This window comes from Rhinolophus hipposideros (genome assembly GCF_964194185.1).
Source record: "Rhinolophus hipposideros genome assembly, chromosome: 10".
Lineage (NCBI taxonomy): Eukaryota > Metazoa > Chordata > Mammalia > Chiroptera > Rhinolophidae > Rhinolophus > Rhinolophus hipposideros.
The window spans coordinates 9427582-9452313 of record NC_138056.1 but is presented as its reverse complement, the minus strand read 5'-3'; the positions used below and the strand labels follow the sequence as shown (position 1 = coordinate 9452313).

Genomic DNA, 24732 nt, shown 5'->3' with positions numbered 1-24732 from the left:
TTCCAATATGTATTGATTGAACATCTACTATGTATCAGGTCTCCAGAAAAGAGGCATACCCCCTCCACTTCCCTTTTCCCTAGAGTGTATGTGTATGTGTCTCACTCTGTGACTCTTGGGGTTCAGCCAGGTTTGGTGGGCTCACAGCAGAGGCAGCTGGGCTCTCCCTACCAGCCCCTATAATACAAGCCTGGCTTCCTGGAGACCAAAACCACAAGTAGAGCACAGAGGCGTGAGAGACACTCACAGGCTGGGTTTGGCCGCATGCGTGCAACAGTGCTTTCTCTGGCAGAGAGGAAGATACAAACAGGAGCAGCGAAGGGCACAGCGAGAGTGAGGGGCACTCAGCGGCCATGTCCGCTTCCTGGCCCTAGGATGGTGCTTCCCACTGGCAGACGCGCATAGCAGTCAGAGATGGCACCAGACATGTGGTCCTTCTTCGTAATCGCTGGATTGCTGACGGCAGCCCTCTCAGGTAGCCCCTTTTTCCCACCTCCTATCACTGCTGCTGGAGGACCTGGGTCCTGGCCTCTTGGTCCCCTTTCTGGTTGTTTTCTCACACTTTTCTGGAACCTTTTAGCCACGGCTATACTCTGATACCAGGAAGGCCCCAGCTGAGCCAACAGCAGTTGGGGCCCGGAGAGGGTACAGGAACCCCCTGGAGGGGCTGGGGCTATGCCTGGGCAGTGCTAAGAGGGTTCCTGAGGCTGAGATCATGTGTGCAGCATGCGTGTTGCTTCCTTACCAACAACTTACCCAGGGTCTGAGGAGGGAGTTGCCTTCCACCCATAACCTCCTCCATTCCCTATTTCTTGCCAGCTCTCAAGAAGGAAGTGTTCACCTTCTAGAGAGATAGGATCACTGGTGGTTGTATTTTCAACCCCAAGGCTGAGGCTCTGGGCTCTCTAGGCTTGTACCTCTCACAGTAGAGCAGTCCTGAAACAGACCCTGGAAGCCAAGGGGAGGTGAAGACAGCTGGTTACTGGTGGCTCTGGCACAACCATTTGGGGTAGTTTGGGGCACAAACGAACAGGAAGGTTTTTGAGGGCCACCTCCCCCCCATCATGTGTTCTCCCTGGGTGCCAAGGCACCCTCAGGACCGGGCATCAGGTGGCCAGGAGGTTTGGACTCTGGGCTATGCTCATCAGATGCTGATGGACCCTGCTGAGGGCAGCGTCCAAGCTCTCAGGAACTGAGCAGTGACCCAGAGATGCAAGGGATCTTTGGTTGGGCCCTTACCTTTGGAGGTGGGGAGATTGGCGCAGGAACAGAATTCTAGGCCCAGGGAATCTGGGTCCACCTGGCAGTTGGGATGCCAAGTGCTTTCAGTTTGGTGTGAGGGAGACTCAGGAAGAACTCATCAGGAGAGCCATCCGAGACAGCTGGGAGGACTGAGGGCATTGGGGAGGTAAGAGGGGTCCTCCTCTCTGGCTCTGCCACATGCTCCGAGCCTCCTGACTTCACACTGATTTAGAGAGAGCTATTCAGCTCTGGGAGTGGGAATGTGTGTGCCCGTGGGCGTCAGCCTGGCCTGTCTTGCTCTAGTAGGAGAACCTGGAGCTCAGCCACCTTCTGCCCTGAGCTGAGACAGACAGATGATTGAAGAAGGAGCGCCTCCCTCCCAATCTCCAGTGTCCTCTGTGCTTCTCCACGAGGCCCAGCCACTGGCCTTGGCTCAGAATTAAGTCTGACTCCGAAAGGTCTACTGGCCAGCCCCTGGGCCCAGGAACTGACCTTGAATGGTCCCTGAAGGGAAGCTGGAACCCAGCGCCTGGGCAGAGCTCAGGGAGGTGAAGCAAAGGGGCCTATGGAGCCAAGTTCCCCACATTTCATTCCTTCTAGTCTCCTCCTGACACTCCTGCCTGGCCCACTCCACTCCTGGTACACTGATTTACTCCATGTTTCTAAAACTACATTTATATTCAATTGACTCACTTGTTACTAATACAAGTTTAGTTGTGAAAGGAAACTTTATGTCACTATTACAAATGGAAAACTAACATCATGTGTCATAAATAAAAGGTAAAGCTAAGTATAAAAATAAATAGTGGTGAAAACCAATTTCAATTACGTGCTAGCGAAAAGTTAAAAGAATGTAAAGGCCCTTGATCCTGAAGCCAACTCCTGCCATCTGTGCTAAAGGGGAGCTGAGATGGATGACAAAGCCATTTGGCTCCAAATTGGTTTTTTTTTTTCTTCTTTTTTTTTTTTTTTTTTTTAGAATTTTTTATTGGGGAAGGGGAACAGGACTTTGTTGGGGAACAGTGTGTACTTCCAGGACTTTTTTCCAAGTCAAGTTGTTGTCCTTTCAGTCTTAGTTGTGGAGGGCGCAGCTCAGCTCCAGGTCCAGTTGCTGTTGCTAGTTGCAGGGGACACAGGCCACCATCCCTTGTGGAGTCGAACCAGCAACCTTGTGGTTGAGAGCACGCGCTCCAAGCAACTGAGCCATCCGGGAGCTCAGCAGCAGCTCAGCTCAAAGTGCCATGTTCAGTCTTAGTTGCAGGGGGCAGAGCCCACTATCCCTTGTGGGAGTCAAGGAATCAAACTGGCAACCTTGCGGTTGAGAGCCCACTGGCCCATGTGGGAATCGAACCGGCAGCCTTTGGAGTTAGGAGCATTGAGCTCTAACCGCCTGAGCCAATAACAGGGCCGGCCCTGTTATTTTTTCTTGACTTTTCAAGAAGACTGAAAGCACTTTGAGTAGAAAACAGTTTCCTTAATTTCAATTTAATGGCATTAAATGCTGCTTCCTTAAACCCTCCTAAGGGTCCGCAGTGGTATACGCCCTACTGATGAGAAACCTGGCCTGACAGGAAGGGCATTCCAGGCAGAAGGAAACTAAGCCAAATCCCCCCGGGGAATAGATGGGGACAGAGGGAGCCTCTCATGTGGCCAGAGCGAGCTGCCGTGGGAGGCCTGCCTGAGTGGTTCTTCCCTTCCACCCTGGTCCAGCAGGCCCAAACCCCAGTGGGCCCCAGCAACGTGGACCCAGATCTGCTTGCAGGGTTCTCCTTGGCCAAAGAGTGTGTAGGGCAGACCAGGTTGGAGAAAGGAAATTAGGGCTTCCAAGGAGAAAAAGAGAGAGACAGAGAGAGAGAGAAAAGAAAAATCTAAGGAGAAGAAGGAAGACATGAGATGGGAAAATGAGGCCTCAAGAGCGGTGGGGTTACCAGGCAACCCCTGGGACCAGAGGCAGCTGGAGTCCGGCCCTTTCGGGCCCAGGCAGACCTGGCGGTGGCAGTGGGTGCTGGGCAGGACTCCCCTGTCCTGTTCCCTTTCTAGTCCCAGGTCTAGGCTCCAACCTGGGCCTCACACAGCTACTTCTCTGCCCAGGCCAGCTTGGGCTCTGGGCCGGCCTCTCCTCAGGCCTTGGTTTGTGCTTGAATGACTGGGCAGAGACCAAGGCCTAAAGAGCCATGCTTTTCAGCTTTCAGCTCAGGCTCTCTGGTGTTCTGGGTCCATGACCAGTTAGTTTGTCCACCTACCCTCCAGTTCTGTGCCTCAGTTTCCTGGTCAACTGGGGATGAAGAGGCAGAAAGAGTGAACTAGAAACCCTTGACTGTGGAGGGAAGGGTGGGGTCACAAGACCGGAGGTATTGCCTGTGCCCTGCCTGTAGTTCACCGTGTGCTCCTCTTTCTGGACCTCAGTTTTCCTGTCAGTGCAATGGGAAGCTTTGGGCAGACACTCTGTGTGCAATGCAATAACAAAGAACCAGGCCTTTCTTGCCACGGCAGTGCCGAGGTCGGTGACGCTACTTCTACCTGGACTGTGGTCGGCAAGGTCCTGGGGGGCTGCTGATGTGCCCTGAAAAGGCTATTCGTGGTTACTTCCAAAAAGTCATGTGGTTTCTTACATTAACAGGTTTTAAAAAATCTGTTTTTTCCTTCGCTTGTAAGTTCAGTATACAAATCTCATTTTATTTAAAAGTCTAGTCATTTTTAACAATGACTCTGAGGGGTTTTTGATCAATATTTCAGCAAATCAGGGTGAACAGAGTAAGCTTCCTTACATAATAAATACCACTTACAAATGTAGCTCATTGAATTCCCTTAGATCTGTGTTGTCCAAAACAGTAGCCACTAGAATGTACGTTGGAAATGCGGTTGATTGAATTGAGATGTGTTGGAAACGTAAAGTACACAGCAGATTTTAAAGATGTGTTCGAAAAAAATGTAAAATACCTCGTTAAATAACTTTTATATGAATTACGTGTTGAAATGATATTTTGAATATGTTGGGTTACATTTTATTATTACAATTTATTATTACATTTTATTATTACAACTGAGATGACCCCATTCTTTTTAAAAATGTGGCTACCGGAAATTTTAAAATGACATGTATAGCTCACATTATATTTATATGGCACAGTACTGCCTTAGATAGTCTAAGCTACACTGACAAATTTAATAAATTCAATTTTCTTATAAATGCTTCAGATACTTCTAAGAAAAAAACACCTTCCCAAGGATTTCAAAGGATGCTTTAGATCCAAAAATCTAACTTATAAACAAAGTGAATATTAAGTTCTAACTATTGTAATAACATTCATAAACATTGTCTAATTCTCCCAAAATGTTTGACTTAAAATTTCAACTAAAGTAAATTACTCGCTCACATTCGTGAGAATCTCTACTGGCGACATGCTCATAAACATCACAAAATACAGGACTTCATACAACAACACACAGAAATTGACCCAGCTTATACTTAATGCAAATGTACAAATACTATATTTTTTTGTTTCTTTTATCTCTATTTTTTAAAATTCGAATCTTCCTGTGCTTAAAAGCCGCTTACGAAGGAGAAAAGAATTGGATGATGGCAGGGAACTTGGGTTATCCAGAACAGGTTGGCGTTTCTATCTCAGTGGACTGAGATGAGGTCAACTTTTTTTGTTGTTTTGCAAAATATAAGGTATGATTGTTTTGTGTTGCTGACGGACACGCAGTGCCCTTTTTGTTAGCCTGTGTCCTCCAGTTGGGCTGCTCCCTCAACCCACGACCTCTGGATTCAACTTATACAACCTAATTCTCTATGTCTGCTTCTACCCCACCTCCAGATTAGATAAAATTAACCAATGTGTTTACTACCCTGTTGTTTTTTTTCACATTCCCCCCCCTGCCTGGCAAGACTACACTCGTAGATATATAAATAATGTATGACAGGCGTCTTCATGTTTCTTCTGGCTTAGTCTGGCTCTCTGGTCACAGGTCAATGACTGGTGGGAACAGATAGCGTGACTGTCACTGTAGTGATGATGTGGACAGGGCAGCTCCTAGGCCTTGGGGCTGGTACATTTAGCCAAATGCAGATGATTACAGAGAGCTCTAGAATGAATGAGAAACACTGCCCATGACCTCCCTCCTTCAGTCTGCGTTTACCGAGGCCTGCTCCATGACCACCTCATTTTTTAATAAAAAAGCTCAGGAATTAAAATGGGCCCCCAGAAGTTGCATTCAGAGGCTGAAGCTTTCCTCATAGAACAAGGAGGAATAAGGAGATGGTCCCACTTGAGGCTTCTGGACAGGGGCAAGAAGGAAAAGAGCACTCGGTACAGGGCCACCTTCCCCCTCCCTGGACCACAGCCATGAAACCACTAACTAACGCCCATGCAGGCGCTCAGCCCTGCACTGAGCAGCCTTCAGTGGGGCTGGAACCCCCAGGTTCGTCTCCTTCCCTAGTCACAGTGCCCCATAGACCCTCCACCCCACCCTCAGAACCAGTCCCAGGTCGGGCTGGACTGAGGTGAGTTCCCTCGTATTTGCTGAAACTGCCATCTACCTGACCATTTACTTAATACTCTTTCTGAATTGATGTTTCAAAGCGTAAATACATTTATTTTTAGGAAAAAACCTATATTGTCCCCTTAAAGATAAAGCCATTATAAATCACTTTAATGGTAGTAATGATGAAAATAAACATAACGGAAACAAAACAACATCATTCAGTTCTGGCCGGATGTGTTGCTGCTTTCCCTTTGCTCAAACGGGAGGGTGGGAGGGTCGTAGTTTTCAGAGAGGAGGTAAAGATTAGACCCCCCTGGGAGATTTTTCTTCTCCAAGTAATCAGAAAGGAGTAAAGGGGGAAAGGGGCATAATTTCCTTCAGTAATAAGTGGTATTTAATGCCATGTCAGTGACTAAGTCATTTTTCCAACCTTTAGGTATGTGCCCCACACTCTGGAAGCACTGGTCCAGAGAAAGACAATGGGGGTGGGCAGTCTGTCCTCTTGCCTGACAGTGCCTGGGGAAGCTGCCTGCTCACCTTCCCAGGGGACACCTTGGACACGAGGGCCCCATATCAGGCTGTTTCCAGGCACCCTGGGATTTTCCTGGTGAACCTTGAAATTGGGGATGGTGCCTAAACTCATGGCTCCAATCCAGCTCAGGGAATCAGCCCCGGCTGCAGGGGCAGAAGGAGCCTTGAGGAGGGGTGAGATTGGGAAGGGTTGTTTGAACTCACTCTGGCTCTAGGTTGCTGAGTAATCTTGAGCAAGTTCCTTCCTTTCTCTGGCCCTAGTTTTCTCACTGCAAAAATGGGCAAATTGAGCACTAATGACCCAGCCTAAAAATCCTGGTCCTCCATGCATGTTCCTTGAGACTTTACTGGTTGTGAAGCCGATCTAGCTGTTAGAAATTAGCCTAGGATGGGCACAACTTGATAACCCCAGCTGGCATCGTGTCATGTGGGATCGTGGACCCTGGCGTCAGGGAGACTTGGGTTCCCAGTCCCAGCTCTGCATGACCTGGAGGAGTGTTTCTTAGCTTCTCTGCGCCTGTACGCTACAGATAAAAACTGCCAGCTCACCAAGGTGTGAACGTTAATTTAGGTAACGCATCTGAAAATGCCGGAACATAGCAGTGCTCCAGAATGTTAGCTTATAAATGTTACACAGCAAGGACAGAGATCTGGTAATGCAACTGCAGGATTTAGCAGTTCACATAATGCCGTTTGCACAAAGAGCTCGTTTACCCACACGACAACCCCATTGTACAGATGAGGAAACTGAGGTTTAGTGAGGCTGAGGAACCTATCCAAAGTCTGTAGCTAGTAAGTGCCAGGACTTCAACTTACGTCTCCCAATTGACAGTTCACCGCTCTTTTCATAAAAGGAAGTGGCCAGGCCTGTCTCCTCTGAGTTTGAGGCGTCTCTCCCAGATGCTGCAGTCCTGGGCTTACAGCCTCACTGCTGCGTCTACAGAGCCTTCGGGGGCCTCTGGGGTTCCTGGGGCCTCCTGGAAGGCTTGTCAGGGACACATGGGATCGAAAGTGGCTGCCTCCCTCACTGTGGTCCAGCCTCAGAGGGTTTACAGCGCACTGACCCAGCCCACTGGGTCCAGGAACGAATGAAGGTGAAGTTAAAGAGGCACCATGCTCCAAGGGAAAGCCTGCCTGACAAAGCATCTAGTCACATTTATTTAGCACCTGCTGTGTGCCAGGCCCTGTGCTGCCACTGAGATAAGACATTGGAAGGTCTGCCCTTGAACACTTTAAGTACTGTGAGGAAGATGGTAAAACACACAAGGGTTAGCCTGGGATAGCTGTGACCACAGGTGCAATCCGATGGTACCCATAACCACCATCCATGACAGAGGACATACCTTTCTCCAAGCATCAGCTATGCTTTTCCTGTCCTACCCAGACATTGGGGAATCATCCCACTTTATGTGTGGGGGAACTGAGGCTCAGAAAGTTATATATTTTGTCCCAGGCTGGCTGCTGATGCTAAGTTGAAATCCATGTCTGTAGGGCTCCAAAACGCACATTCTTGATCACTGAGCTGCATTGTGTCCAGGAGCAGGGAGGCAGAGAAGGGAGAACTCAAGCCTCCCAGAGACATGGGGCAATTTCCCAGAGAGGGAGACGCCACTGTCTCGGAGGGGCTAGACATGGAGGACAGAAGGCTTTCACGTATGGAGAAGCATGGGGAAACATCCTAGGAATAAAGACATTTAAAAACAAAAATAATGAGTGCATGCCAAAGCTGGAGAGAGAGTCCAGTGGTGTGTCAGTAACAGCTTCCTGGTTTTGGTGATTTCCTGTAGTCACAGGTATATCATCACTGGGGGAAGCTGGAAGATGGGGCATGGGACTTCTCCGTGCTATTTTCACAGCTCTTGGGAGTCTATCATTTTAAAAGCAAAAGTTAAGGGGGAAAAAGGCTTTTTGTGCAAAAAGACCCATTTGAGCAGCAGCCTAGAGGCAGGACAAGCAAAGTGACAGCCTGAAGGGTTTCCCTGGCTGCAGGCAGTTGTGAACAGCCAGCCCTGCTGGTCCCACAAGGCATGTTGGGTGGGTGAGGCCACAGTCCCTAAAGGAACTGAGATCGGGCTGTTTTCTTTCTCCTGTCTCATCCAGACTGGTGGGTCATGAGAGTTCAATGAACTTAAAACTCACGAAAACGCCAAGCAGCATGACAGGCCCACAGAAGATGTATTGACAAACGGGAGCCAGACAAACACAAGGAGAGTGGCCCCTGGGCAGCGCTATGTGAATTCTTAAACCTGCCTTCTCCACAATGCAGCCTATGAAGTATGAGTTATTGCCCCTATTCTACTGGTTAAGCTGCTGAGGCTTCGAGAGAAGTGACTTTTCCTAGATCGTACAGCTAATAGATCTTTAACTTGAGGGCTCCAAAACCATGCTATTTCCCAGCACTGGAAAATGGGCAGCGTTCGGGGGTGGACCCCATTGCCCTCAAGATTTCTGCAGAAGAGGTCTGGGGACTTTTCACCTCACCCATCATCAGCTGGGCTATCACGGAATTGGGGCAACCCCTGCCCCTAAAAAAAAAAACACAAAAAAAACACTGTGGGTCAGAAGTCACTTCCTGGCTGAGTTTTCACCGTGAGCCTCAGTTTCCCCAGCTGTAAATTGGGTCGATGGCAGCCTCCAGAACTCAGGACTGGGATGTGGCTCAGTGAGATGTGGGCTGTGAAGTACATGGGGAAATTGGGGGCTCCTTGGGGTTCTAGCGAGTCCCATGGCCATGGAGCCAGGCAGGAGCTTACAGGACAGCAGAGGGAGAACAGAGGAAAGCCCTGGTTTCCGCCCACCATTTTGTAGAGCCCTGTGGCCCGACTGCCTTCTGACTGAAAATGGCGCCAAGAGAGCCTCCACGAGGCCAACTTGGGCAGGGAGGCAGGGCTGATGGGCTGAGGCGAAAGCTGTGGGGCCTTGGGACATGCCTGGATTGAGGTCCAGTGATGAGAAAGTGATCTCCTTGTTCTCTCCTGTAAGGATTGTTCCTCCTGGGTCTCGACCATATGTTAGCGGGTGGAGAGCACATTGGAAGTACAACCTATAAGATACCAGGCACCCAATCACTCCATTGTAACCCCAAGCCCAGCTGGGTGTTCTGGGCAAAGCCAGCAGATGCCCAGGGAGTCTGTGCATGGTACTGGGGACCAGGGCTGGGTGGGGACACAGGCTGTGGGGGTAAGGAGGAACCTGAGAGCTAAGAGCTTCTCAAGGTGTCTTGGGGCTCCCATCTGAGCACCCCACTTCCAATTTGGAAGTCACCTACTGATCCCTGAAGGAGGTTCTCCCTGAGGGAGAACGTAGAGGTAAAGTCACTGTGTCCTCACAGCCACGTGCAAAGTCAAGCACAGCTCTGTCCATTTCACAGAAGTGCAAACTCATTCTCAGAGAGCTTGAGCCGTGTAGCCAGCTGCTGACAGAACTGGGACCAGCATCACTTTCTGGTCACAGACCCACCCCCGGCAGCTGTCTTTTTCTAAATGGGGCTCAAGAGAAGGACTTTACCTACATTTCAGTATAATTTTTTGCTATAATTTTTCACCTCTAGCCCATGGGTGCATGGGAGCTGGACTGGGCCAAAAACAGAGGTAGGGAAACACGTCCTTGATGGGCGGCAGGTCCGTTCCCCACTCTGCTCAGTGAGCTTCCTTTCCCTCTCCTTCCTTCGCTAAAGTAAACACACTGGCCAAATGAATTAAGCTCCTTGGAGAAATGTGCTGCACTCTCCAGATAGGATTCTAGAAATATAGCGACAGTATCTGAGCTGGAAGACACCCCACATTTAATGTTTAACCTCCTATTTGTCAGAGGAGGAAATTGAGGTACAAAGTGGAGAGTGTTGTGCCCAAGGTCACAGAACGGGTGAGAAGCCTGGTCTGCTGGCCCTGAATAGGGCCTCACCTGCACTACCCAGAGGGTGTGGTGTGTGCCCTGTGCAAGCCAGCTGCGTCCTCAGCTCCCCTGAGATGGGAGATGGCAGAGGAGGGCTGTGGTTCGAAGTGATCTGATGTGACCACAGGTGACCCTGGTTGGTCTCTGAGATGTCAGTTTGGTGAGGTGAGGAGCTGGCTTCCTGTAGTCATTCTGCCGGAGCCATCTCAACAGCCACCCTCCATCCCTGGTCCTCGGTCTCTGCCTTCTTTTTCTCTCAGGTTGTTTCTTTTTTTTATTAATTTTTTATTTCAGCGTAATTTCAGACTTACTGAGAAGTAGCTAGTTCCACATGCTTTTCACTTAGTTCCCCAACTGTTAACATTTTACCACAATCACTTTATCATTTTCTTTATTTTTTTAATCTGTCTACTTTTTCCTGAATCATTTGAAAGTAGGTTGTAGACATAATGTCCCTTTGTCCTAAATACATCAATGAATTTATTTATGTATTTATTTATTTATGTATGTATGTATGTATGTATGTATTTATTTATTTATAAGAAAGACGTTCTCTTACATAACCACAGTATGCTCGTCAAAATCAGGTAATCAGCACTGGTACAACTATCAGATAACCTATAGACCTTTTTCCAGATTTTGCCAATTGTTCCAATAAGGTCCTCTTAGGCAAAAGAAAATTCCATTTAATGTGCTTTTTTTTTTCCTCATGTCTCTTTATTTTCCGTTAATCTAGAACAATTTCTCAGGTTTTTCTTTCTCTTTCATTGACATTGATCTTTTTGAAGAGTACGTACAACCCAGTTATTCTGTAAAATGTCCTTCCCCCAGGTTTGTCTGTTGATTCCTCATCGTTAGATTTCAGTCATGTCTCTTTTGGCAGGAAGAGCACAGAAGGGATATTGTGACCTTCTTAGGACATCGTATCAAGAGGCACGTGGTATCAGCTCGTTAACCTAACAATGAAAGGCCAAAGTGAGAGGCAACGAGCATTTATTTGAGATCCAAAAGAATAGCTCTTCAGAAAGCACTGATTCTGGCAGAAACCCAAATTGTGTTCCAATTAGGAAGTGAAGGTATTTATACAAGGAAGAAATTTCTATGGGTGTAGCTAAGCTAACAGAGTGACATTAATTCTAAAGAATGTTTTTAATTTTCAGTCACGTGGCCACAATGCCTGCTTTCCTGTTATCTTTGCAACAGTAGGCAGAGGGAAGAGCAGACGCAAAGGCTCTGAAGCAGGAATGAGGCTGACAAGCTGGAGGAGATTACAGAAGGAGAGGGGGTTATGGAGGAAACGGAGTTGGAGAGGTTGGCCGGGGTCAAGGAACACAGAACATGTAAGGGTTTGGAATTAATCCAAAGGAAATGGAAAATCATTGGAGAGTTTTAAGTGTAAAAGGATGTGATCCGATTTGTCTTAATGTGTATACAATTATTTAACAGATGTTTTTCAGACTCAACTCTATTTACAAACGTTAAGTTTATTTAAACCTACAAATCTCCCATCCTAGCATAGATCTCAAGCGAATAATACTTCAATAAATAGAATATATCATATAGACAAATAAGGCACTGAAAACAGAAGTGTCATTACCTAGCCTGCCATCCAAGCCTGAGTTAGGGCTCCCCTTGTTAAAAACGTTTGGGTGGTAAAGGCTGAGCAACAGCATAGTAAGACTTGTACGTCCAGGGACTGAAAAATTAGAACAGGAATAATTTGCTTACTCTGTGATTCAATACTATTTAATCTGGAATTTTAAATTGTCTGGTTTGGGAAACAGTGTGCTAAGTGGTAGAGGATGAGTTGGGTGCAGGTAGCGGGCACAGTGGGGGCTGTGTGGTGAGGGAGGGAGGCACAGTCCGGCCGGCAACCTGAAATCAGAGGCAGTCAGAGGCAAGAGAGCCCCCTCCCACTCTGGCAGTCAGACCCTAACTGGTCCCAGTCACCCATTTTACCATGGAGAAACTGAGGCCCTGGAAAGGGGCAGGGACTTACCCAAGGTCATAATAATAGCTGGTCTCAATTCCACCATGTCTTATTGTCACTCCCACCCGATTCCAGCTGAAATTTCAGACATGATGTAAATATTAGTCATCCTTATTGTAAAAACGTTGTAACAACCACATTAAAAGATATCTCACCTAGCACCCTCACACAATGTGGATTTTTGTTCTTGAAGGGGGGAGTGTGTAGGTCTCTGGAGCATCATGGGAGGTTAGTCTCATCAGCACAAAGGTGGGTGGGTGTGTTGATGGATATTGTGCGGCTTTTGATCAATATTTGTTCGGATGGCTATGAGAACACGGACTCTGGGGGCTCAGAAACCAGCATTTGATTCCAGGCTCCACCGCCTCCTCTGGGATCCCGGGCAAGTTCCTAAGCCTGAGGGAAAATAGGTGTGATGTGCACGTCAGCTCCTCAGTTCTTGCACCCTAGAGAGACTCTAAAGCCATCCCTGAAGAACCTCGTGGATAATTTTTAGTCACCTACATTTGTGGGGGTTGTCTCAGTTCCAGTCACGTCAACAGAGCCACGAAACTCAGTCCCACGAAGCACTTGTGGGTGTATAGACTCTGGCGATCTGGAAGTGAAGGAGGGATACACCCCTCCACTTTGGGGGTTCGCCTCCTCCTCCTTCCTAGAGTTCCCTCGAAGCTCCTCTGCGCTCTCCCCAGCTCCTGCTCCCAGAGGCAAGCTTTGTTGCAGGTATGTGTGTGACTCGGTTTCCTAGGGCTGCCATAACAAAGCACCACACACTGCTGCATGAACAATAGAAATGTATTGTCTCACAGTTCTAGAGGCCAAAAGTTCAAGCTGAAAGTGTCAGTAGGGTTGGTTCCAGGTCTTTCTCCCAGCTTCTGGTGCTTTGCTGGCATTCTTTGGCGTTCCTTGGCTTTTAGAAACATCACCACAATAAATAAGGTCGCATTCTGACATACTGGGAGCTTGGGCTGTAACATATCTTTTTGGTGGGTCACAATTCAACCCATAGCTCTGTGTGCGTGTGTGTGTGTGTGTGTGTGTGTGTGTGTGTGTGTGTGTGACTCAAGAGTGGCATTTCTCAAGAGTGGCATTTCTGGGTCATGATTATGGAAATGTTTTCTAAAGTGGTTGTGCCAACTTTGCTCCCCACCACTCCCAGCAAAGTACAGAGTCCCTGCTGATCCCCACTGTCACCAACACTCAGTATTCTGACACTTCTCAATGGTCCACAGTCTAGTGGGAGTAGACTAGGATCTCCCCACGGCCTTTTTGCATTTCTCTGGTCACTGGGAAGCTGGATACTTTTCATATGTTTATGGGTCCTCCATATTTCCTCTTTTGTGAATGGCATCTTCCTGCCTCTTGCCCATTTTTCTGTTTGCCTTTTCCTTACTGACTTATTAAAGAGATTCTTCTCTGAGGAGAGTTTCCACTAGGGAACACAAGGAGAGAATAAGGGCAGAGTTAGGGCAGCTCTTCTGGCCTTACATTTTGAGAACTTATCTGCAGAGCTACTCATTCAGGGGGAAAACAGGAAACCATTTCAGGTTTTCAATCTCTTTCTGGAATCCGTGGGGCCAGGTGCAACTCAGAATCTAGACTCTTTAAATTGGAGAAAGGTGGCATGGTACGTATATTGTATGTTAGGTAACGTTTCAGCAGGAGCCTGGTCAGCCACTGAAATCAAATACATTACCATTTCTGAAGCGAAGTGCATAAGTTTTCATAACACACGAAATAAAGACTATGAGCAGCTTTGTGTCAATTCTGGTCAGGTCCTGCCACCAACAAAGTTAGGGAAACCCTTCCAGTTTGGGGCTATCTGGGGTTCCAGGATTGCAATAAGGGATTGTGCCCGAGTAGTCCCAGAATGGTTATTGAGAATCAAGCCTTGTGATGCCCATTTTTGCTTCTAATCTCCTGCTAGCTCAGGAAGTTGACATTAACATCACCTTATGTGAACAAAGGCCACTGAGTCTCAGAGACGTTAAGAAATCCAGATCCCGGTATTAAGAGGAAGAGATGGGATTGGAACCCACATCAGTCTGACTCCAAAGCCCACACATTTCAAATTCTACCAGATTGTTCCCAGCCCTATGGGAGTGGTTTCTTGCCTTCTCTGCTCCCCAGGACTCTGGAGTTCGGGAACAAAGTCAGCAGTCAGAGAAGTGGATTGGGGGGCAAGGGGGCGCTGGGAGTGAGTAGGTGGGAGGTCCGTTGGCTGAGCCAGACCCTCACCCCAAAGCAGTGGGTCCTGGTTGCCAGAGCCGGGAGGACCACCTCAAACCTCTTCAAAACTTCCCTAGGGTCTGTCATACTTTGGCATTGACCAAACGTTCAGCCAGGTGTCTACTTGCCCTGGCTTGGAACCCTGACGTCTTGGACCGAGGGGAAAAGCACTGACCAGAGGTCGTAGCCATCCCTGGGATTCAGAGGCTGAGAAAGCAACAGTGTCTTCCCAGCATTTAAGTCAGGGCTTGAGGAAAGCAGGATGGGGAAGCCCCATGATGCCAGGCCACTGGCGGGAAAAAGAGGAGGGCACAGAGCGAGGGTGGTAGGTCACTGCCCTACGTGATCTCTCCTCCGAGCCCATTCACTGGAAGAGTGCACGTTAGGTCTCCCAGGTTGTTTGGCAAAGGCTCGGACATCTTCTCTCCATCACTTTCTCAACCCTGAGAACTCCTCTCCTTTAAGATCCCTCCCAATTGTTCCTCGCTCTTTGGTGTCTCATTTCTATTTTGTCCAGAGCATTTTGTTCTGACCATTGGGTAACACGTACCTGATCATAATCAATCTGAGTACATCTGGGTTCTCTACCATGGTGTGGGAGCTGCCACAGAGCCTGACCAAGAGAGGAATGAATGAAGGAATGAATCAATGGCACCTTCTTGACTAAGGGTTAAGACTGGTAGGAATGTGCAAGGACTTTCAGCCACCTCAGAAGCATGCAAGATGCAAGTTGTAGAAGGAAGTATGAGACGACCATAAGGCCTGATGGATAGCATGGGGCCTTACAGAGACCTGAAGTCATATTCTGGGTGCACCTCCTAGTAACTGTGACCTTGGGCAAGTCATTTCATCCCTCTGAACCTCGGTTTTCTCATCTGGAAAACAGACTTCATAGGGCTCTTATGGAGATGAATAAGAGAGTGTGCGCTATGTGCATAAATCAGGGGCACACAGTAGGCATTCAGATGGTCACAGTAGGTCACTTCCAAGCAACCCAAATTTATTTCTTGAACTCCTGAGTCCGGTTGGCCTTGTGGCCATTGGCTGCTGCCAACCCCCAGGTGTTAATGTCACAAGGTGGCCATGGAGAGTCAGGCTAAACATGCCCTGTGTCTTCCAGCTTCTCCTTTGAACCCAGATAGCTGGTGGGTGGAGAGGCGACTCTTGGAGTGGGAGCAGATAGGCACAGGGACGTGCCTGAGTGAGCACTACTGCTGAGCCACGGCTGGTCCTTGCTCCCCCAAGGAGATATTCTGGTCCCAGCCTGAAGTCCCACGGGCTTAGGGAAGGCTCTGTTTCCTTTCTAGGAAGAATGACTTGTAATGGCTTCTGGATACCTGACATGGAGGGCGCCCTTCTCTTAAAGGGGCTTTAGGCCACCTCAGAAAGTTCTCATCACCACATCTGGGAGCTGGGGGATATTCACCCCTTGCCCACGCTTAAGCTTCATTCACCCAGAAACTGCTGCTCCAGCAGCTCTCAGAGACTTCGAACCAGAGTCCCTCCTGAGAGCTGGTGGGTGGGGACAGGCCCCCCGGAAAACCCAGCACAGCCCAGCAGAGTTTTAGCTCTGCTGAACCCCAGAAACCCAGCCCTACGCTGTGCATAGAGGGCCAAGTTTGAGGAGATTTTATTCTTGAATTTTATATACGTGGGTCTCTAGCTTAAAACACCAGGCCCTGTACTGCCTCAAGCCCTTGCTTATGCTGGATTCCCCCTACCCAGAATGCCTTCTGCCTCCTCTCATTTGTTGCAGCTACCTGATACAGTGGAAAGAGTGAATTGGGAAAACACACTTGGATTTGACTTCTGGCTGTCAACTCCAAGGTCTTTGACTTTGGGTTATACAGACTCCCATAGCCACATGGTAACTAGCATTTGTTGGGCATTTACTATGTGCCCTGAAGTGTTTATCAGGTGGTGATTAAGAGAGCCCAGGAAACCCTCTGTGTGGGTTCAAATCCCTGCTTCGCCTCTTATGAACCCTGTTGTCCTAGAAATTTCCTTTACCTCTTGGACCCAAAATTTCCCCATCTGTAAAGTGGGCATAATAATAATAATACCTATCTCCAAGCACTGAGATGGAGATTTAAGAATTTAAAACTATAAAAATCCCATAGAGTTTATACCCATGTAAACACACAAGAATAATCGGCAGTGGGCATTGATATGATTCAAGCAATTTACAGTTTTTTTAAATATGTTCTCATTTTTAAAACTGTTGTTTTTATTTTCATCACTAAAATTATATAGAGTATAAATATCACCGAATTTAGAAAATAAAGAAAAAAACTTACCGGTAATGTAACCTTCAAAGATAACGGTTGTTACTACCCTGTTAGAGAATCTTCCAGACATTTTGCTACAGAGAAATATTGCAAACACACAGAAATGCACTGAGAGTGTTTTAACAACCCCTAGGCATCTCCACCACCCAGATTTAAGAAATCTTTACGTTTTCCCCATGTTTGCTCAGATCTATATTAATAAGAGAAAAAAACATACAGGTAACTGTTGAGATCATTTCCTTATCCCTCCCTCACCACGGTGTGTGCACCCTTCTCGTCCATTTTTTTTTTTTTTTTTACTCGTCCATGTTTTTATACTTTTATTACACAAAAATGTATCAAGACCCAACAGATGATACATGCGCTGTATTTTATATAAATAATACCATACTGGACATATTGTTCTACAACTTAATCACTCGGTGTATTGTTTTCAAGACCTATCCAAGTGAATAGATATAGGTCTACTTCATTCTTTTAACTAAATAATCCAGTCTATGACTATAACACAGTACCTTTAGTTATTTCCTGCTGGTAGACTGTTAGATTACTTCTAATATTCTTCTAATACAAACAGTGCTTTTTTTCCCTTCTTTTAAATCTCTGTGTATGTCTGCATATGAACATACCTACCAGAAATTTTTTTCTAAGCTATATACATAAAGATACCGTTTGGGGGGCAATATATGAGCATCTTTACCTTTATGAGATGTCATCAGCCATTTTTCTATGCGTTATACTTATAAGGATGTGATCACCCTGCATATTTCGTTTGTAATATGCTTTTTTCCATCTACTATACATAGGCACACACACACGTCTATCATATATATACATTTGTAGTCAGTGATTCTGCAGGATCTTTTTGGGTACTTACTGGGGGGCAGGTGTTGGGTTTTTCTTATCATCTTACTTCAGTCCTGTGAGGTTTTTCTAGTTGTGAGGTGAGAGAGTCAAGTCTGGCATCTGAAGAGATTTGCCCAAGTTCCTTCCCCATAGCAAGGAGGGAGCTGGATTTCGACCTAGGCTTGTTCAGTTTCAGTCCAATGCTCTGTCTGCCACCCACCCCCTGGTAGATGGTTCTACCCAAACCAGATTCAAGACCTACTGAATCAGAATCCTAGAGGACAGACCTAAATATCCACCTCCCGCACTCCTGGTCTGAATTCTTAGGGGAGATCAAGAAAATGGGGCCTGAGAAAGGCCAGTGATTCTGGCCTGCTGGGCTCTCTTGGAGTCACATCCTTCCTGTGACCCTTGGGATTTTTGCTGAGTTGCTCATGATCCTCTACGCTCGGGCTTGTCTCCTCTTACCACCTGGCAGCTGTAAAGACGCGATAGTCTGGCACCGGAGCCTGAGCAAGTCTCGGGGCCAGGACCACAGCAGCCTTTGCTTTGAGAGGAACTGCTGTTACCATGGCAACTGCCATCCACATCTCATCTCTAGGAACACTGGATGCCATGTTTATAGAGCCAGGGAAGGGAGAAGCAAGTTGTGAGTGTGGGGCAGCTCTGCTAAGGCTCGTGACAAAGACAGGAAGCAGGAGGAAAAAATGCAGCCTTTGGGGAACAGGAATTGTCCCTTTGCAGAACCTGAGGACCGAGGGGCTCTCAGAGCCCTCTTCATGCCTGGGATGGGATGTGTATATAGTTGACCCTTGAACAACATGGGTTTGAATTGTGTGGGTCCACTTATACACGGATTTTTTTCAATAAATACAGGAAATATATTTTCTCTTCCTTATGGTTTCTTCCATAATATTTTCTTTTCTCTAATTTATTTTATTATAAGAATGTAATATATAATACGTGTCGCATACAAAATATGTGTTAATTGATTGTCATTGGTAAGGCTTTCAGTCAACAGTAAGCCATTAGTAGTTAAGTTTTTGGAAAGTCAAACATTATATGCAGATTTTAGGCATGTGGGGGGTTGGCGCTCCTAACTCCGTATTGTTCAAGGGTCAACTGTATAGTCAGTGGCCAGCTGCCCTCTTATGTCCACTGAGAACCAGACAGGAGAAAGTAGATCAAAGCTTCAGGGTGTGGGATAAAAATGACAGCTGCCATGTACCATGTCCCAAGCATTTCACATATATTACCCATGCACCCCTCAAAGCTATCCAATGTGGCTGTGTATTGTGCCCAGTGCCGGGTTAAAACCAAAGTCTAGCAGGGCTCTGTGACTTTCCCAAGGTCACCCAGCACAGATACGTTCAGATCACTGTTCTGTATTTCCCAAAGTCCCCGTTCTAAATCACGAAAAAAGAATTTGCCAGTGGCAACTGTTAAGCAGATGCATTGGTGCTCAGGCCAAGATGTGGACTGTCCTATTCCCAGATCATCCCATTTACACTTACCTCGCTGATCCCTGCTCCCATCCCAGTACATGGGTACAAGTTCAACAAATGTTAATGGAATCGACTGCAGGCTGGCAACAGACTCATTGCTCAGCTTTCAGGATAATGTGGCTCACGCACTCTCACTTTCTTGAGCACGAGAGGAAAAGGGCGACTTCCAGAAATCACACAAATCCCCAAGCCCGTGGTGTTGCACTCTTGTTGGGCTTCCTTTCAGTGGAGGTTATGAATTGCTGCTGTCCTTACTTGCCCTTGCATTTGGTGGTGGAGAGGAGGAGAATTCGCCCTGGGCATGCAGCTGAGCATCCTCTGTCATATGACATAGTGACAAAAGAAAATTTGGAAGGCTGGATTTCTCTGACCTGAGTGACTGAAGGGCTCTGGGTCGGGGATCTTGAAGCCTTTTGCCATCACCTCTCTCTGTCCCTCATGTGCCGCCTTAGCTCAGGCCGCTACAGCACCATGCCGTAGGCTGGGTGGCTTACACAATAATTTGTTCCTCATGGTTCTGGAGGCTGGCAAGTCCGAGATCAAGCTGCCAGCAGAGTCAGGGTCTAGTGACGGTCCTCTTCCTGGTCTGAAAATGGCCACCTTCTTGCTGTGTCCTCACACGTTGGAGAGAAAGACCTCCTGTCTCTTGTTCTTTTTACACCCCCCACCTGAGGACCCAGCATCATGTCCTCATCTAACCCTAATACCCTCGCAAAGGCCCCCCCAATACCATCACAGTGGGGATTAGGGCATCAATATATGAATTTTAGGGGGACACAAACATTTAGTTCATAGCATGTGCTTTGAGTTCTTTTTGGTGTCCCCAAGCCTTTCCTAGGCATGATGGGAGAGAATGAAAATGAAGAACCAAAAATCCTGTAAAATAAGTTAAATAAGACTAACATACCAAGTTGCTGACTTTCCCTTGGGTTCCGAGGGGTGAGAAGTCACCCCAACCTCCTGGACTGGGAAAGTCCCCAGTGGGTACAGCCTGGCCTATTCACTGCAGCCATCTGACCTAAGTCACCTCTTGAGAGAGGACCACGCTGCCCAACCTAGCCCCCAAGACAGCCTCAGTCTTGTGACAAAGTAAACTCAACCCCACTGGGTGTCACAACCTTTCCCTTCAAAGACAGAACACAGCTACCCCCTCTGAATCAAGTCACAAATTACTTGTGTGAGCCATTGCTGTGCTTCTTTCCAATGTTAATAGAATTATAGGTTGTTTTTCTTTCCATTTGTTTTATCAATAGCTCACCATTAACAACATCAAGGGGATTTTTTTAAAGAAAGCCATTCACCATAGTCCCAGCACCCTCCCGCTCCTAGTTCCTCTCCTAACTCCCTAGTTCTATTAGTACTGGACCCTCCTTTTCCAAATTGCCCATTTCTCCTTTGACCTCAGAATTGAAACAAAGGGGTTCAGATTGTGCTGGAGCCAGCCAGTCTTGGAGTGCCAGTGGGGAAGGGGTAGGGGCAGCCCGTGGCTGCCAGACCTCATCTTGGCCATGCTGTGGGACAAATGCCAGCCCAGGAGCTTCTGCCTGGAGGAAGGATGGTCTCCTCATTGCTGCTCATCTTTGGAGGCAGAGGCTTTTTTTGGAAATCAGTCCTGGGTCTTGCATGCTGAGTTGTGTCTCCATTGAGGGGTGAGCTATTATTCCGAAATTCAGGGCTGGCCACGCCCTGCAGAATTGGAAGGAGTTGGGAAGACCAATAGGTTGTCAGAGCTCCCTGCCCACGCCCTTGGCATGACCACTGAAGCAGAAACCAGGATGTCAGAGTCCAACCCAGCAGAGCAGAGGGGACAAAAATGCGGGCTCTGCACCTGGACAGCCTGCATTTAAATCCCAGCTCTGCCATGTTCTGGTTGTGCCATCTTGGGCACCTTATTAAAGTTCTTTGTGCCTCCGTTTCCCCACTTTGTGGGCTTGCTATGAGAATTAAATTCACTAATTCATCTAAAGTATTTTAGAAGAGCGTCGTATATAATAAGCACTAAATGAATGTAAGCTGTATCACCGACCTGTGCCAGGACATTTGTGGTAGGTACTTGGCATGTCTTAGGGCCGCCCCTTGCTCTGTCAGAGCAATGGGTAGAGTCACCATGCCCTTCCCTTCCCTCCCTGCCTTTTAGATCCAGGATGCTGGAGATGAGTGGCTGCCCCTGTCAGTGTGAGTTGGAAACAGAACATGAGGGTCCCATCTGGCTATACCCCAAATGTCCCCCTGCAAACTGGGACTGGCGGTCCACCCACTGAAACTCGGGGCCAGGAGCCAGTGAGTGTCTCTGGACAGCTCCCGGAACCAGCGCTGCCCCCAGACTATCCAGGGCCCTCGCTGGGGGAAGCAGGCGAGCCAGGGTCCTCAGAGCCTTTCTTGATCTTGCTCAGGACACCAGAGGCTGATCTGCATAAACAAGACTCGTGGTGCTTTCCAAGTCGGGCCTTTGTCTCTCCCAAAGCTGGGGGGCACTGCCATCCCAGGGGCCTGTGCCAGTCCTGGGGTTAACTGGGGAGATTGTTGCACTGGGAGTCTGTAGGCCTTGGGGTACCCATGTGACACTTAGGAACTACTGGGACTGATGGCCATGAACCAGCTCAGAGCCAAAATAAGTATGTAATTGTATGTGGCTGGGGCCACAGAGGAAAAGCCCAGGGAGCAATGAGAAGACAGAATGGGGAACTGAACTTGGGCTCCCTCCTGGGAGACCTTCAGAAGCTAAAACTAGGCTGGGTGGGGAGCGATAACTCTGTGTTCTTCTTCTATCACTTAACATCATGTCATCAACGTTCCCCGCATCGTTAAACACTCTTTGTACATATTGTTTTGCAAATATTGCTAAGTTCTGTGCTTTCCTAACCGAACCCCAATTGCTTTTCGACAATTCAGATGTCTCCAGTTTAGGGTTTTGTTTTCTTCTTACTATTAGAAAGGATGTGGCTGGAAGCTCTTGGTCTGACAGCGCAGCAGCTCAGAGCACTGTGCTAAGGGCCTTGAGAGTGTCATCTCATTTCATCCTCACGACGAGTCTGCAGCGTGGGTACGTACTTTACAGAGGGGCACACAAGGCTCAGAGAGGCTCAACGATTTGCCTGAGTCACACACTTAGAAAGGGGCTCAGCTGAAGCAAGGAATCTAGAACTTTCCTATTCTGACACATGGACGATAGTTGCCATGTAGTATGGTGTTCTGCATTGATTCTTTAGGATAAGTTCCCAGAAGTGGAATTACTGAATCAAAGGGCTTGGTTTGTTGTTGTTGTTGTTAAGGCTGTTGACATATGTACTTGCAAACACTTTCTGCAGATACTAAAAAGAAAAAAAAGTGCTTCTAGCAGGTGACACATACCACGCTCCCCGCGTGGTTCTTTTTGAGGGTTTGTCCCTCCATATAGTATAGTCCTCCCCTTCTACCCTGCCTTCCTCCTCTGCACACATCGCTTCATCCATTGTCCACGCAGTAAGCGTTTACTACGCACCTAGGTGTTTTCTCAGCCCATCTGATGAGGCCAGAGCTGTGGTGCCCTCAGATGTAGATAGTGTTTATCTCACATCTGTACGTGTGTGCTGGGTGTGCCCAAGGTGGCATTCCCTTGGGACCCCGAAGGGACCTGAAAGTTTCCCTGCTGGCCTGCTCTTCCATTGGGCTGGCCAGCTGGGGCCTAGGCTGGGAAAATGCACCTCTTTCCCTCCCTGTGTCACTCACCTCTCAAAAGCCATGGGGAATCCCATGGGCCTCAGTGACACAAGAAGAGGACACAAGAAGAGTGACACAAGAAGAGTGTCCCATTTTCTCAGGCTCCGGACAAGGTGGCTCTTCAGTGCTTTCATTTTTCCTGACCTCAGTCTCCTTCGTTTCATCTTCCCTTGGCACCTTCCTCAGGCTACCCTGTTCGAGGTCTTGTCCCATTCTGCTGCAGACCAGCCTGAAAAAGCTGCCGCCGTCCTGGGCTGGGGCAACTCTCCCAACCTCTTTCTTCTCCCACTTGAAAACCGCACCCCTCCATCCCTTACCCTCTTGGCCCGTAACTTTCCAGAAAGCAGGCACAACTTGAGATGGTCTTCTGAGGCACCCAGGGTAATTTCTGGTGGTAAATGAATGGAACATTAAATAACACTGCACTATACGGTAAGAAAAGCACTTATTTATTTTGTTTTCAATGCTCTGTCATTTTTTCTGATCTTATCAAAGAGTCTTAAATGGGTGATGATGTGTCTTTTAACATTTCTAAATGGCTTTATTTGTGGTACACCTATTTTTACAATTACCTTCTGTGTCAGGCAAAGGCAAATGATACAAAAAGTTCATTTATGTTCTTATATTTTATAATTTTTTTGCCTGACTACCTATGTACCTAATTTTATGTAAATGGAATCATATCATACATGATTGTTTAAAGCATAGCCTTTTAGCTTTTTCTTTCATTGCTTGCTTCCTTTCTCTCCCTCCTCTCTTTTCCTTCATGACTCGGCCCCAGGACCAGCTACATAATTTGCAGGGCCCAGTGCAATATGAAAATGCAGGGCCCCGTGTTCAAAAATTATTAAGAATTTCAAGATGGAGACAGCAGAGCATTAAACCAAGCCCTGGCTTTTTAAAGTGTAGAGTCCTGTGAATGCTCAGGTCACATCGGTGAACCTGGCCCTGCTCTGGAGCCCATCTTTTCAACGTGCCCATTTTAATAATCTGATGTGTGTTCTTCCATATTTCTCCCTATGTTCACATCATCATACCAGTTTGTAGGAGGATTTTTTTTGGCCATTGTTTTTTAAAAAGTTGTATCATATTTTCTTCTCTGCATCTTGCTTCCTTCCTTAACACAGCATGGAGAGCCCTCCAGCTGGTGTGAGTCGGTTACATTCTTTGTTAAGGCCGCATAAGTTGCCATGCTGTAAATGGACAATAATTTATTCAGCAGTTTCCCCTGTGGGTGGACATTTACTCTGTCCCAATTGTTTGCTGTTGAAAAAACTGAAATAATACTTTTACGTTTGGGCAGTTGGATGCTGTAAAGCCAATTCACAGGGTACGGTTTCCTTTTCACATAAATTTATTGCAGTAAAAATGTGAATCAAATTTAAAGAAAAGTGTGAGGTACAGGACCAGGCAGTGACGACGTCTGGGAAGCACCGATCCTGCGTTGGACCCTCTGTGAGCTGAAGCCTGGGTAGAGGAGGGGGCAGGCAACTTGTCCTTCTGTTCCTGCAGCATAGAAGTTAGAGGACTCCAAAGCCAGCATCCCTTCTTGGGACAGGGGACAGGAAAATGCCTGTGGCACAGATAAAAATCCTGGAGTATATCTAGTATCAAACTGCCTTAGCAACAGTTGACCTTGGGACTGGCAGCTCCTGCTCACTCTTTCAATCAGTTCGTCCACAAACACTGCTTTGGCTACCCTGGGGGACACAGGGCTGACTCAGCCTTGGGCCCTGCCCTCCATGGTTTTCTGGTCTAGCAGAAGATGGGCATGCCTTTATGCATGACAAAGTGGCTTCCCAGACCCAGAGAGAGAGATGACACAGAACTGAGTTTGAATGCCCCACATCTACACAGTCACACTCACGCACACACATACACTCACACTCACACACAATGGTACACACAGGGTCACAACCACATACTCACACACGCGCCACCATCACACACACATGCAGGCTGCGCCAGCATCCCAATCTTCCCACCCCCCCAGCACACGTTGGAAACCACGCTGGAGCACTGC

The 24732-nt window shown here is 47.5% G+C and overlaps 1 protein-coding gene across 1 annotated transcript in view; it reads left to right on the top strand.

Annotated features, from left to right (window-relative positions):
• The first annotated feature begins 287 nt into the window (after nucleotides 1–287).
• CD6 (CD6 molecule) overlaps nucleotides 288–24732 on the top strand; it is a 38317-nt gene continuing 13872 nt past the window's right edge. The window contains exon 1 of the mRNA XM_081063383.1: nucleotides 288–475. Within this exon, the coding sequence (XP_080919509.1) occupies nucleotides 415–475 (61 nt within the window). The 5' untranslated portion in view covers nucleotides 288–414. The remainder of the gene's footprint in view (nucleotides 476–24732) is intronic.